Consider the following 16,020-nt stretch of genomic DNA (forward strand, 5'->3'; position numbering starts at 1 on the left):
ACAGATAAATCTCAAAGTGAATGTTCGTTTATGTCAAATATAATTGTAAATAATAATAATCTGCTGAATATAATATTTTGGTTCACACAGATATTAATTTTATATATTCGGTGCATAATACATTTTTCTCAATGTACAAATAAATGACTAAATGTTAAAAATGAATAAATGTAATGAACAAACATTTGCGTTGCATTTATAATCCTGTGAAAATGGGGTGCCTAACTGCACCTGCCGCCATTTCTCCATCACCACATTTCTCAGCGCGAGCTTTGCTTTATGCATCAGCAAAAGGAGGATGTCATATTGAGCAGTTAATCGTTAACAAAGTTTATGAACAGGCGAGAAATCTCTTCCACCAGATACTGTACTTTGCTTTGTACTCGTAGCCTACATGTGACAAGCGAACACTGAAAGACAGAAAAGAAATTAAAGTCTAAATTCTCTTCAGGCTTCAAGTAAGGTTTAGCTTTCTTGATTACAGTTATTTTGGTTAATATATTGATTTTATACTGTTTATAACCGTAATTTAAAATTCGAAGTTAGGCCTGTTTTATTCCGCAAGTATTATAGGCCCGTTACTCCAAACAGACGCAGAAGCTGCTAGAAATGAACTTACACGAATAAAGATTTTGAAGGCGATGAAAGTTAAAACATGAAGTTTACTCGAAAGGGTTATTGTAAATTAATAATACGTTTCAGAAGGGATACGTTTTGTGATAATTCGAAATCGAAAGTATTTTAAAATAGACCTTCAGAGATAAGACAGATAAATCTCATAGTGAATGTTCGTTTATGTCAAATATAATTATAAATAATAATTCCAATAATAATAATCTGCTGAATATAATATTTTGTTTCACACAGATATTAATTTTATATATATATATATTCAGTGTATAATACATTTTTCTCAAATGTACAAATAAATTTAGGACCATTTTAAAAATAATAAAATAGATTGTGAACTTGGGGCAATGATAAAAAAAAAATGGAAAGAAAAATAACTGAATAAAGTAATAAACAGTTTTGGAAATAAATTAATGTAAAAAAAATATTAAACTGCAATACATAAAGTTATGAACTTTATATGAGTTCAGTTTGCCACCTCAAGTTTTAAACACAGTAGCTTAATTATAATGTCCATTTCTTAATGTTCTTAAATTTCCCTAATAGCACATGTAGGCCTACATCACAGAGACATGTTTTTGATGTCTACATTTACATCTGCAGGTTGTAGTTGCTCATCTGCAATGTCTCTAAGATGTTTAGATTAGATTAGATTTTAGACATTTAGAAAATATTTAAGATTAAGTTTATGATTTAGAATGTATGCAAAACTGCTTTCATTAAGACGTTTATCAGATGTTTCCACATGAAGCGTTCTTTAACAGGCATCTTAGAGACATACCTGTGCAATCTGGCTTAGACGTGTTGTGAGAAGTTTTAAGCCAGCAATGTTAGTAACGCTTCCCTGCGACTTATTAATAAAGATGCTTCGCTACTGAATGGCTACATTAGCTATATTACTCTCTAATGCTCAATTAATAGAGAGAGACCCCCCCCCCCCCACCATCCTCAATAATGAATTCAAATAAATGCTATGATTCATTCATTCAAATAAATGTAATCTTATGCAATACTTAATCTCCGTGTCTGATTCGTCGAAGCAGGCAGAATGCTAGATCTAACTAGCTGTATAGGTGATGAAAATTAAAAAAATGTACCCTTCAGGTCAAATATTGCACAGCAAACATCAATAACAGCTTTAAATTGTCAGTACTGGGAAATCCACAGCTAGCTGTGCATGAAACAGTTTTGAATGCACTCTGCTTTATGTCATGAGGTTCTTTGCCTCCATGCTGTGCTTTAAAATCATTTAATTTACAGCTGGTTGTGAATTATCCCTTAATGAACGATCTCTACATGGCAGTATAGTTGTTTGTAACATCTCAGTAACATATTGTCATCTCCAGGTCATGTTGAGCTGACTGTTTTACAAACCAGTGCTGATCTGTTTGCACTGGCTGTTTAACTGCAGTAATGTCGGAGGAGCGAGGAAAGGACTCTCTCTCTAAGATGAGTCTCTCAGAGAAACAGAGGTAAGACTGCAGCCGTTTTCACATTATCATTTTAAACACTACTGGAGTTTCAGGTTTTTCCCTGTGAGGAACATAACCTTAACAAGGAGTGCTTCTCTCACTATTGTTGTGTGCAAAACGTACTCGGTTACTAACGTAACCTCGGTTCTCTCTAGAAGAGGGAACGAGTACTGCGTTCGTCAGAACGCTGCGGGAAAAGTCTCTTTTCACGAAATACTGAAGCAAAATTATCCTTAATTTTCATATTTGTAAAACGCATTGCGGCAGTGCACAGCCATGGCGAGACGGCTCGCTCACTCATTGGCTGTTCTGCGGCAACTGCATAAGCCTATCGAGCGAGGGCTGATGCAACATCAGACCAATGAGAGCGCTTCGCGCGCTCCTCGTCACATCCCGCCGAAACGGGTGTGGCCATCCCCTATAAAAGGAGCTCGAGTAGGCTGATTCAACTGGTTTTCATCGCCGAAGCGAACCAGAGCGAACCGCGCGCACGGCAGGGAACGCAGTACTCGTTCCCTCTTCTAGAGAGAACCGAGGTTACGTTAGTAACCGAGTACGTTCTCTTACGAGAGTTCTCTCGTACTGCGTTCGTCAGAACGCTGCGGGAACCACTTGTAAGACGCCGTGCGTGCTGGGATGAGAAAACACCGACCACTGGAAGCTAGTCCAGGTATACAGTGCATAATCACCCGGTAGACTCGGAGAGTCTGGAGGGGGGGGGGACAACCACCCTCAGATAGCTGCGTCCTAAGACGCGATATAACATCACATAGGCAGGGGGAGGCCTGGCTAATGTGGGAAATGTGGGTCTTACGCAATTTCGCCCAAATGGATGCGCCCTTAAGCGCGATACAACGTCACATAGGCAGGGAGAGCCTGGCTGATGTGGGAAATGTGGGACTTACACACTTTCGCCCAAATAGCTGCGTTCTAGACGCGATATAACATCACATAGGCAGGAGGGAGCCTGGCTAATGTGGGAAAAAGAAACATGGGTCTTACACAATTCTGCCCAGAAAACTTCGGCGGCGCTGTGCGTCTGCGATATCAGTGCCGTGCTTAGACAGCTGACTCGAATACACCGAAAAACTTGGCTTGCAAGTGCGGTGAAGTCTTCGGTGGCGTTGTGCGCCTGCGAAATCAGTGTCGTGGTAGACAGCTGATTCGGCTAAACCGAAAACAACCTGGCCTGCAAGGCGGGAACTTCTAGGTTGTAGAACCTTATGAATGTAGACGGCGAGGCCCAGCCCGCCGCCGTACATATTTCCTGTAAGGAAATCCCGCTAGACCAGGCCCACGATGAGGCAACGCCTCTCGTGGAATGCGCTCTAATGCCCAATGGGCACTGAAGGCCCTTGGTAGTATAAGCCATTGTTATGGCGTCAACCACCCACCTGGACAGGCTCTGTTTCGAAACAGCCGTTCCCTTGGAACGTCCACTGAACGAGACAAAGAGCTGCTCCGTCTGTCTGAAGGCAGCGGAGCGGGACACATAAGCTCTTAAAGCCCTAACGGGGCAAAGACAGCTCAAGTCCCCTTCCTCGTTTGATCCCGGCAGGGCAGACAGGGAAATAACCTGAGCCCTAAACGGAGTGTTGAGGGATTTCGGCACGTAGCCGTGCTTAGGTTTGAGTATGACTTTGGAGTCATTGGGCCCAAACTCCAAGCACGTTGGACTCACAGAGAGCGCGTGCAGATCGCCTATGCGCTTCACCGAAGCGAGGGCCATCAAAAACACCGTTTTGAAAGACAGATGTTTGAGGCTGACAGATTGGATAGGCTCAAAGGGAGGACCTTTCATGGCTGCCAAGACCGTAGAAAGGTCCCACACCGGGACTGAGGGAGGTCTGGGGGGATTCAGCCTCCTAGCTCCCCTGAGGAAGCGGATGACTAAATCGTTCCTTCCCAGTGACTGGCCTGGCGTTGCTGTCGAGCACGCTGCGATAGCCGCCACATAGACTTTGAGCGTGGAAGGGGATCTGCCCTTGTCCAACAGCTCTTGTAGGAAGGAGAGAACCTCCGTCACCTCACAATCGAGGGGTGACAGGCCCCGAGCTGTACACCAGCTGGAGAAAACCGACCACTTCGAGGCATAAAGCCGCCTGGTGGAAGGCGCTCTAGCCTGAGTGATGGTGTTCAGCACTCCATCCGTGAGACTAACGGGTAACCGTTGAGCGTCCACGCATGAAGGGACCACAGCTCTGGGCGTGGGTGCCAAATCGAGCCCCTGGCCTGCGAGAGGAGATCTCTCCTCAATGGCACTGGCCATGGAGCGGAGTCTGCTAACTGCATCAGGACTGGAAACCAGGCTTGGTTGTCCCAGAACGGAGCTATAAGCAGTACTGGGCATTTCACTTCCCTGACTCGCTCCAGCACCTGAGGTAGGAGGGAGACTGGGGGAAACGCGTATAGCGGGCAGTGCGGCCACTTGTGGGACAGCGCGCTGTCTTTCTTTGAAAAGAACACGGGGCAATGAGCGTTTTCTGGGGACGCGAATAGGTCCACCTCCGCCCTGCCGAATCTCTGCCACAACAGCCGGACTGTTTGTGGGTGTAGAGACCATTCGCCCGTGGGAACGTTGTTCCTGGACAGCCTGTCTGGACCCAGGTTGAGTGTCCCGGGCACATGCACCGCTCTCAGCGAGCTCAGGTTGCGCTGAGCCCATATTAGGAGGCGCTCGGCCAGCCTGTAAAGGGATCTGGATCCGAGACCGCCCTGGCGATTTATGTAGGACACCACGGCCGTGTTGTCCGAGCGGACTACGACGTGTTGGTCCTTGATGTGGGGACAAAAGCGCGTCAGCGCGTTGTGAACTGCCAGCATTTCCAGGCAGTTGATATGATGGAGCTTTTCTCGTTCTGACCAAAGGCCAAAGAACGGCCTGCCCTCGAGCAGCGCTCCCCATCCCGAGGTGGATGCGTCCGTAGACACCACTTTCACTCTCGAGGAAGTCCCCAGGCTTACACCTGAACGGTACCAATCGCCCGCCGCCCATGGTCTCAGGGCTGCTGCGCAGTCTTGATCGACTTTGAGGCGCAATCGGCTGAGTGCCCACGCTCCGCGTGGCACTCGCGCTTTCAACCAGAACTGCAGAGGGCGCATGCGAAGCAGGCCCAGCTGGAGAACTGATGATGCTGAGGCCATGAGGCCCAGCATCCTCTGAAACCGTTTGAGCGGGATAATCGCACCGCAGCGGAAGGACCTCGCTGCGTGCTGTATGCGCAGCGCGCGCTGTTGCGACAGCCGCGCCGTCATAGAACGAGAGTCCAGAACGATGCCCAGAAACGATATAGTTTGGCTGGGGTTCAGGGAGCTCTTCGTCCAATTGATCGTGATACCAAGATTCTCGAGGTGATCGAGTAACATGGTTCTGTGCTCCACGAGCTGAGATCGTGATTGAGCTATGATCAGCCAGTCGTCCAAATAGTTCAGTACTCGCATGCCCCTGAGTCTGAGGGGAGCGAGCGCTGCGTCCATGCACTTCGTAAATGTACGGGGTGCCAGGGACAAGCCGAATGGCAGGACTGTATACTGGTATGCCCGACCCTCGAAGGCGAATCTCAAGAATCGCCTGTGGCGTGACGCTATCTGTATTTGAAAATACGCGTCCTTTAGATCTATCGACATAAACCAGTCTTCTCGGCGAATGTGCGCGAGGATTTTGCTGGTCGTGAGCATTTTGAAACTGCGTTTCACTAAAGCTCTGTTTAGCCGTCTTAGATCTAGTATGGGTCTGATACCACCGTCCTTTTTGGGGACTAGGAAGTATCTGCTGTATAGCCCCCCTTCGCTTTGAGCTTGGGATACATGTTGTATCGCCCCTTTGCTCAACAGTTTTGATATTTCGGTGCGAAGTAGGTGTGCTACTTCTGAATTCACCGTAGTTTCGACGCGCGCTGTGAAGCGTGGAGGGCGTCGACAAAACTGTAGCGAGAAGCCTCTCTTTATAATGTCTAGCACCCAGTCCGAAACCCCTGGAAGCGCGGCCCATGCGTCTGCATGGCCGGCTAGGGGCTGGATGCGAAGCGCGCTCTGTTCGCTGTGCGACGGCGGCGCTTCGGGGTGCGCTAGCATAGGCGTTACGCCTGAGACATTTGAGGCGGGGAGCGCGCTTAATACAGCGGGCAAAACGCTCATCCTCGACCGCGCTACAGTGTTTATCTGAGCGGGGGAGGACTGAGAAGGTCTCATGGGACTCATGCAGCCTACAAGTGAACGTGGGCGGGGACCGGGCACGTTTACTGCTTTGGCCGTGCTGTCTGCTTGAACAGAGCGGGCGCGCACAGGTCCCGTTTTTACAGGGAGCCTGTGGCTTGCCAGACATAGCGTTTGTGGGCACTGGGAAGTGGGCACTTTGACTATGTTTGGGGCGCGACCGAACTGCATCGATCTTATGAGTACGGGCCCTGTGTGCAGGGCTGTGCTTGTGTGTAGGGATGGGCACAGAGAAGTGGGCATCAACGCTACATTTATAGCACCATCGGCCGTGGCCGGGACACCAGAAAATACACTCTTTTCGGGATTTATCTGGGTAGCCGTAAAAACGGCTTTTGTGTGCAGGCAAGCGGGCAGCTGTGCGGGCTTGTGCTCTGCTGAGAACGCTGAAGCAGTCGCAATTCCTGGGACTGAGACAGCGGTGCGCTTTGGTGAGGGCCCGGTCGCAACGGGGCTTACACACCTGCGCTTTCCTAGGCGTGCTAGGATTTCTTTGGGGCTTCCGGCTTCAACACAACCCTTGGTCGCGGCCCGCGGTGAGTGGGGCGGCGGCTAGTAGAGCGAGAGCGAGGGCGTGAGCTGCGCTGCTGTCGCTGTGAGGAGGCGGCCGAAGGCGGGGGCTGAGGCTGTGAGCTCCGAGGGGCCTGTTTCTCACGGCCCGCTGCAGAACTGGGGCGCTTCGGCAGGAAGTGCTTGAACGCCTGTGACGCTTTTTGGGCTTCGGAAAATCTCTCCACGAGCTCGGAGAGAGAAGATCCAAAAAGGCCAGCGGAGGATAGCGGGGCGTCGAGGAACGCGTTGCGCTCTGCATCAGCCATCTCCGTGAGCGTCAGCCACAAATGCCTCTCGGCTACAGTAGCGGAAGCCATACAGCGTCCCATGGCTTGTGCTGCAGCCTTGGTAGCGCGGAGCGAAAGATCCGACGCGCTTCTCAGGTCCGCGATGCAGACAGCTTCAGGTCCTATCTCGTCCAGTTTGCGGAGGAGATCGCCTTGGAAAACCTGAAGCGTGGCCATGGTGTGCAAAGCCGATGCCGCCTGCCCAGCGGCGGAGAAGATCCGCGCGAGCATCGACGACGTCATGCGGCAGGCTTTTGACGGCAGCGCTGGCTTAGTCCGCCGTCCAGCAGAGGGCGGGCAAAGGTGGGCCGCTATCGCCTGTTCCACCGGCGGCAGAGTGAGGTAGCCTCGGTCCTGAGCATTATCCAGGGAGGAAAATGCTGGGGATACAGACGAACGTGTTCGTGCTGAAAAGGGAGCGTTCCAGGCCTTCGCCACTTCTTCATGAAGCTCAGGAAGAAACGGAGCGGGCTTAGACACAGGAGAAGTGCGCTCACCAGGGAGGAAGCTACCATCAAGCCGGGTGCGCGAGGGGAGTTCCGGTGCAGACCACTCGAGGCCGAGGCTCGCCGCGGCCAACGCGAGTACTCGCATGAGCTCCCTCTCGATGCTAGCTCTAGCCGACGGCTTTCGGGCAGGAGGCGTGAGATCCGCAGAGCTCGCCCAGTCCTCACTGCCTGAAGCTAGCAGAGAGCAGGAATCCTTTTCGACCGACTCGACTTCAGAAACAACTTCCTCGGATGAAGCGGCGGCAGACTGCGGGCGCTGAGCATCGGGAAGTGCATCGGGGGAAGCCGGTGAAGCTGGCGGGCGAGCCGGCGAGCTTTGTCGGGAAGAGGTGGGTTCCGGGGCCCGCTGCGAGCGGCGCTTCTTACGGCGCGGCACCGCGGCGGGGGGCGCAGGCTCGGAGAACTGTGCCAGGCGAGTCCGCAGAGTCGCCATCGGCAAAAGCTCGCAGTGAGGGCAGCCGCCGTCAGCGAGCGCGAGCGCTGCATGATCTTCGCCCAGACAGGAGACGCAAATAACATGGCGGTCTCCCTCGGTGAGCGGGGCTCGGCACGAGCCACAGGATGGCATCTTGAAAAAGACGCGGCTCTTTTAGGGGTGAGTGTTCGGAGAACACTGCACACACACACACAGAACAGAGCAGGTAAAGGATATGAAGCGCCGGAAAGCGCAGCAGGTACGGCAGTAGAAGGCGGCGAAGGCCAGCGGCTTCAAGGGCTCGTCCCGCTGAAAAGCTTGCCTCGACGACGCTTGCTTCTTCCGTGATCCAGCGATGCGTGAGCTTCGCTGAAGAGATGAAAATCAGTTGAATCAGCCTACTCGAGCTCCTTTTATAGGGGATGGCCACACCCGTTTCGGCGGGATGTGACGAGGAGCGCGCGAAGCGCTCTCATTGGTCTGATGTTGCATCAGCCCTCGCTCGATAGGCTTATGCAGTTGCCGCAGAACAGCCAATGAGTGAGCGAGCCGTCTCGCCATGGCTGTGCACTGCCGCAATGCGTTTTACAAATATGAAAATTAAGGATAATTTTGCTTCAGTATTTCGTGAAAAGAGACTTTTCCCGCAGCGTTCTGGCGAACGCAGTACGAGAGAACTCTCGTAAGAGAACTTTAGTTTAGAACTTCCTAACGTTTTACACAATTTACACTAATTCTAGAACATGCTTGTTTGCATCCAATCGAATCTCTGTGGAGTGAAAAAAAAGAACTTTTGGCAAATCAAATGTGAAACACTGCAAAAGATTACTAGTGTGTCCAAAGTTAATGTCTGCGGTTAAGATAGAAATAATAATTCATATAGTTTTAGTCAGAGGCGTCGTCAGCCGATTTTGCCGGGGCTTCAGCCCCGAATGTTTTGAGTGTAGCCCCGAATGTTTTTTGAAAAGTTGACTGACAAATATGAAACTGGACAATAGTCTATGTAAACCCCCGAAATCATAAGTTGCCTTATTTCATTGTGCTTTGGCTTTGCTGCTGTCTCTGACTAGTGATTGTTGAAATCTGTCTCTGCAGACGCACCACGTGAGTGATTAGATCCTAGAATATCTCCAGGATTTGCGCAACAGCAAACAATCTCACAGCAATAAAAAAAAGAAAAGAATAAATAACGCAGTCAGCACCGCCGCACAGTCCTCTGTCAGACCAGATGTTGTCAGGCTATATGTCAGTAAAACTCAGAAAAACGAACTTTCCTGTCGTATCAGCCGTGTGCTCGCAGCGCGCACTCTTAAATATCAAGCGCAAATGCAGAATCCTGTATCACGCAAAATAAACTACGAGCATGTAACGTTGTGTTCTGTCGTCAATTAAGTATTGAAATAACCAAAAGGGAGATTAAAGCTGCGTTATTTTTCATTATTAATATTCTAACATTTTATCAATATTGCAAAGTCATCAAAACTGACTCGTGTCATAAAAAATAAAATTAGTGACCAAAAATGTGAAAAATACATCTAGCCTAAATGATTGTTCTTGACATTCTTTTAACTATAAGCAACCCAATTTGTCTAGATCTGTAATATTATTTCCTTTGTATAATGAGCTTGTCTTTGTTTTAAATTATATTGTATTTTTATTGTGAGTGTGAACTGCTGCACAGTCGTGTGATTTAGTCAGCTTGATTAACATTATTACAATGTATTCCTATTTAACACAGATGTTCTTCGCTCATTACAGAAACTAAAAGCAAAATATAAGTATAAATATTTATAAAATAAACAAACAAAATATTGCACTGGTGTTTGATTGAAATGTAGCCTAACATCTATGCAAAATAATCCTTGAAAGATTTCTCATTTAAGGCCATTCCTGTTTGGAATATGTGATTGTGTATTGTCAACAATAAGCAGAAACATTGCATTTCCATTTTGTACTGTGGATCATTCATTTCAACATTTATCCTCATTCTCATGTTTAAGAATCTGTTATCTGCTTGACAAATAATTTATGCTACTGCCCACTTACATGCTTTTAAAGCTATTGTTATCCAATTTTTTTTGGCCTTCAAACACCTTAAAATGCACATATGTAGGTCCAAGAAATCCAAATTTTCTCGGGGGAGCATGCCCCCGAACCCCCCTAACTACCTTACATTTGAATGCGCATGTCTGTGGGGTAATGTGGGCTGGTGTGGCTGCCCCCTGCATATAGACCTACAATATATATTATTCTCTTTATCGAATCATGTTATCTTGTAACCCACCCCCAGCCCCTGATGTTTCGGGCTCAGCCCCTGATGTTTTTAAAACCTAGAAACGCCCCTGGTTTTAGTTAAACTGTATATAATTACCATTTGGAACATCAAATGTCTTCATTGATGCAGAGGAACCTCTTGTAGTAAAGTGTTTTTTCCTTCTGCTCTGTCATTAGTGAAAGATCAGACTCTGTGTCTGTGAAGAGTGAACGATCAAAAGGTGGTGGACCAAACTTCAGTGAAGAAACATCATCAGATATTGAAAGGTATATTTCATGTGTTTCTCCACCTTTAGTAGTTACGTTGAGTTTTGCTGCACTTTATGTAATGATAGCCTGGCAAGCCTGCGATTCAGTTAGTTTAAAGGGCCCCTATTATGCTATTTTAAAGGGGGGGTGAAATGTTATTTCATGCATACTGATTTTTTTACACTGTTAAAGAGTTGGATTCCCATGCTAAACATGGACAAAGTTTCAAAAATTAAGTTGTACGTTTGATGGAGTATTTCTGTGCCAAAAATACTCCTTCCGGTTTGTCACAAGTTTCAGAAAGTTTTTTTCGAGTATGGGCATGTGTGACGTCAGCTGGGGCGGAATTTCCTTATACGGGTCCTAAGGGCACTTCTCCCGGAAGGGCGCGCACGCACTCGTAGACCAGAGCGAGAGAGCGAAAGCAGTACGCCCATCAAAGCGCTGTGCTCGCTGCAGTCACAGGACTTTGTTTGTTCCCTGCATTTCGACGATGATTGTTTTATAAACAAGGCCCAGTTCGACACCGGATTTGCGGATCATCTAATGCTTAAGGATGGAGCAGTCCCAACGATAAAGTTTAACGGTCGTGCGTTGGAACCGTGAGTAAAACTGCTTCAAATGTCTGTGTGTTAGCTATTGGCGCGTAAGCACCGCCCACACGGCACACCTCCAGCCGCTCGTTTTTTTCCGGAAAGACTCGGTACAGCCTATCTTTCTTTTATAAATATAATAAAACTAAAGACTTTTTGGAGATATGAAGGATGCAATACTACTCTATAGGTACTCAAGATTAACATGAGATTGACTGAAACTGATTGTTTCACACCCCCTTTAAAGTTTCCTAATGTTGTTTTGGAGTCTACTACAACAGGTTTACATGCATCAAAGGTCAAAAAACACTTTCATTTTCTCATAATATACATTTGCACATCATCACCAGATTTTCAATGATTCTCAAATGACTCGTCAGATGAATTGCTCTCTCTTAGAGATGCACCGATTGATTGGCTGGTGACCAGAATTAGCCGATTTTCACGTGATCGGCCATGACCGGCGACCTGCCGGTCAGTCTGACATATGCCGATTTTATGCCGGTCAAATGCACTCGGGCGCCGCATGATTAACATCGCGTAACATCAGCATCACACGTGCACACGGAACGCACATTTAGGAACCTAGTAAATTACGTCCGTTTCACCGCAAATGTCAGCGGCGCAAATGTCATGAGCAGTGCGTTTTTTTTCCCGCCGTGCATGTTAATCAATAAGTGCATTCACACCGGCAGCAGGAGCAGCGCGTGAGCGTCAAGCAGGAACATCGCGTAAGCAGTAGTGACATACATGCCAACTCTCCCGATTTTTCCGGGAGACTCCCGAATTTCAAAGCCCCTCCCGAAAATCTCCCGGACCGACCTTTCTCCCGAATTTCTCCCGATTTCCACCCAGACAACAATATTGCTACACCAGCCGTTTCAGACCAAACGCTTGCGCTCCCGTGGCGTTCGTCGTTGCTATGCAACCAAACTGCGCTCTGCACGATGACGACGAAGAAGTATCAGCAAAGGATTAATTGATTTCTAGCCCTCGCATTAGCTTTACTATTAGATATATTTCTGGAGATGAGAAGGAAAAACCCGCCTGGAAAAACTAGCGCACCACGTTGCTTCCATTATGAGCGTGCTCACCGCGGCCGCCCACCTACAGTTGAAATAACGACCTTGCTTGAGCGTGAAAAAGATGCGATATGTGAACGGCCCCTTGAAGCAGACGTCTGAAATGAAAGGCAAGAACAGCTATTTATTTAGCTTTAGACTTACATGAAAATTTAAAAATGAAATATTATAATTATAATGTTTTGAGAGTTTACTTATGTAATTGTTGCATTAGGCTATGAATTAATAAATGTTTATTGATAAGATCTAACTATTTCTTGTCTTTTCATTTACAGTAGCAAACAAATTAGGGTCTAACCTCCTGAGGAGAGGCCTTAAGGAATTGAATTTGTCAAATAAATGAATTACATTTTTCTTTGCGTTTGTGTGTGTGATATATATGACACACAACCACAACCCCCCCCCCCCCCCCCCCCCAATCTCCCTAATTCTGAGGTCTCAAGGTTGGCAAGTATGAGTAGTGAAGCGCGGGTTTCGGCGTGGGTCTATTTTTGCAGCGCTGCTCACGCTCAATTAAAGTGAAAGCACACTTTTGATTGACAAACTAAAAATGATTTCACACAAAAAGTGCTTTTGTGTGTTTTAACAAGAACTGGAGTATGTCAGAAAAGAAAACGAAGACTCAAAAATATTTGTAGAAGATTTACCCATTTAAACTTGTTTTCATTATTCCGTTTTGGATGCAAGTATGGTTATGATTATAAAAAAAGAAATAAAGTAAACTAGCCAGAAATTATATAAATTATATCTTTATACTGCAAGGCTATATATATATATATATATATATATATATATATATATATATATATGTATATGTATGTGTATGTATTTCCCACACCAGGAGTAATTTATACAGTTTATATTTTAGTTTATCTATTTTATAGCGATTATCTGTTCAAAAAATGATCTATGTTCTATGCAAAATGTAAAATGTTCTATTAATGAAAAGATAGAAAATAAATATTTGTGTGTGCTGTAAAGTGGTTAGAAAAAATGAAATCGGAATCGGCTAAAATCGGTATCGGCAGGTCAAACTCGATGAAAAATCGGAAATCGGAATCGGCCTAGAAAATTGTCATCGGTGCATCTCTACTCTCTCTAAATCCCTCCTTTCCATGAGTTACTCTGCTGTGATTGGCCAGACAGCTCAGTCCATTGTGATTGGTTTACCGTGTACAACGCGTGTCGAAAACAAAAACGCCCATTGCCATAACAACGTCAGCTCTGCTTGTCCTGAGGCTTCCTACACCATAAACTAAACACAGTAACGAACAATGACGTCTATTTGACCATATCAATGTGAGCGCAAGTCTGATGATGAAACACTGGAAGAACTAGTTATTCAACCCAAACCTCCATCACAAGAACGACTCGAGCAGGACGTTTCTCAGTGATACACTACTCATTTTGAGATACATTGTATGAGATGTTGCAACTGTAATTCCTCAGCATCAGCATTAACAACACTGAGCACATTTTAGATAGAAATCATGTTGAACCGCATATGCTTTCACCAGGGTTTCCGTTGTCCGGTAATTGCCGGACATTGGCCGGAAAAAAAATGAAATGTCCGACAAAATTAAATCTCTCCGGTCAAATTGTCCGATTAAAATTGTCCTAACTAACTACACGAGATGCGACACGCGATAAAAGGTATCTTTTCCATGTTAATCAGAGTTTTTGTCCTAACCAGACGCGACGGCGACACGCGACATTTCTCATTTAGAAACGGTTTCTATTTTTCTGTGACGTCGCGCTGGAACATCAAACACAAAGTGTGGCAATGATAATATCTGGTAGGCTACTGTTTATGTGCTTTATTTAATGTTAAAAGCGTGAAATGTGACTTTGAATATCATTTAGTGCTCCAGCTTTGAAGCTGTAAAAGAAACAATGGATATAATTCACCTCAGATCTTGAAATTAAACAAATGGAAACATGAACGTTAAAACTGTGAACAAACAAGTGTATTCTTTGACAAAGAATGTTTTAGTAACTCAGTAGCCTATGTATTTTTTTAAAATGGTGTAATATTTGTGAATGTTATTATGTAGCTACTTATCCATTTTCTTGCGAGTGCCTCAAGTTTACTCTCTAGTCGGTAGTCGGTTAAAAAAGAAGTGATCTCTAAATTAGGCTATTATAGGCAGTGGACTAAACGCTACTACAGTTAGCCATCTCATTCAAAGATCTTTTTGTGTGAAGTGAACAAATCCCTCACACTCAATTTTTCATAACTGTCACAACGAACCAGCAAAAGTAATGATTATGAATATGTAAAACATTGCAATGAGACATTTTAATTGTCTATTAATAAACAAGTGTTTTCTGTGTCGGCTGCAAAGATGAAGTCTGACTCGCGATCTTCGCAGTAGTGAACGCGCCGGAGAGAGATACACATTTCATACGGATCACATCGTTTTATTTTGTTTTAAATGGTTCTGTTTAAAAGTAGAGATTTCTATAGATAATAGATATATTTCTATTTTTTTTTTTTTTTAGGTGTGTGAGGCGAGTAGGCTACCTTATACGTTAAATTTCATTTCATGGATGATAGCTTAACGTTAGCTCCAGTTCAGGCGCTGGCGCCTCCATGTCGTGATTATTTATTGTCTGCTATATTTACTTTTTATTTATTAAATCGAGGAAATTGCATAATGAAACACTGATTAAAATTAAGATACAATTAATACAAAACGAAATTCGTTTTAAAGAAAGGCTTTGTGCTTTCTGTTTGAGGTCTCTGTGGAAGTTTTAAAGCAGTCTTTTAGTGCCGCTTTGAATGGTCGCAGCGCGTCCGTAATGGAGAACTGTCACGTAAGATGGTAATATTATTATTATAAATAATAAATCGTGTAATAATCCCGCCCCCCTAATTAAGAGGCGATATCATCAAAAATGTCCGGAAAACGAAACCTCTGCCGGTCGTGACCGGCACCATTTTTTTCTAGCGGAAACTCTGGCTTTCACGAAAGCGGCTCATTCAGTTATTGAAATCACATGAGATTGTTGATGTTTGGAGAAATTTTCATGGTAATCAGAATGCAATATACATGGACTCATGCTTACGATAACTTAACTTAATTTCTTTAGCAAGGTTGGATAGGTTTTATGGTTTCAAACACCAGCTTAGTTTTTTCAGAAGCTGTTCAATCGTTCCAGTAAGCTTTTCTGATCATAGCTTGATACAGTGTGTTGTGTATTTGAGCTCCATTAAGTCAAAAAGTGCTTACTGGCACTTTAATAATAATTTATTATGTGATAATCATTTTAAAGAGATTTTTAAAGAATTCTGGAATATTTTTAGAACTACTTTAAATCTTCTTTCAAGTCCTTACAGCAGTGGTGTGAGACATTGCAAAAGTTCAGATTAAACAGTTGTGCCAACAATATACTTGCAATTTCACGAGAGACATAAACTATTCAATGAAAACGATAGAGAAAGAATTAATGGAACTTCAGGGGGTTGCTGATACAGGAAATTTGACCCATTTTGAAACTTTTAATAAAAAGAAAAATTCTTTAGCTGAACTTCTAGACACGGTTACACAAGGAGCTCTGGTCAGATCACGTTTTCAAAGCGTAGAATTGATGGATGCACCATCAAATTTTTCTTTAATTTGGAGAAAAAAAAATGGACAGAGAAGGTTTATTCATGCCTTACGCTCAGAAGCTGGAGTCTTGTTGTCAGACCCTTCTGACATTCGAAGAAGAGCAATTCGTTTTTATGAAGAACTGTACA

The 16,020-nt window shown here is 45.2% G+C and overlaps 1 protein-coding gene across 1 annotated transcript in view; it reads left to right on the plus strand.

Moving 5' to 3' along the window:
* The first annotated feature begins 263 nt into the window (after positions 1-263).
* LOC311089878 (uncharacterized protein) overlaps positions 264-16,020 on the plus strand; it is a 39,945-nt gene continuing 24,188 nt past the window's right edge. The window contains exons 1-3 of the mRNA XM_084124909.1: positions 264-458; positions 1,977-2,102; positions 10,532-10,621. Of these exons, the coding sequence (XP_083981035.1) occupies positions 2,044-2,102; positions 10,532-10,621 (149 nt within the window). The 5' untranslated portion in view covers positions 264-458; positions 1,977-2,043. The remainder of the gene's footprint in view (positions 459-1,976; positions 2,103-10,531; positions 10,622-16,020) is intronic.

The sequence above is a fragment of the Abramis brama genome (genome assembly GCF_963993115.1).
Source record: "Abramis brama genome assembly, chromosome: 9".
Taxonomy (NCBI): Eukaryota; Metazoa; Chordata; class Actinopteri; order Cypriniformes; family Leuciscidae; genus Abramis; species Abramis brama.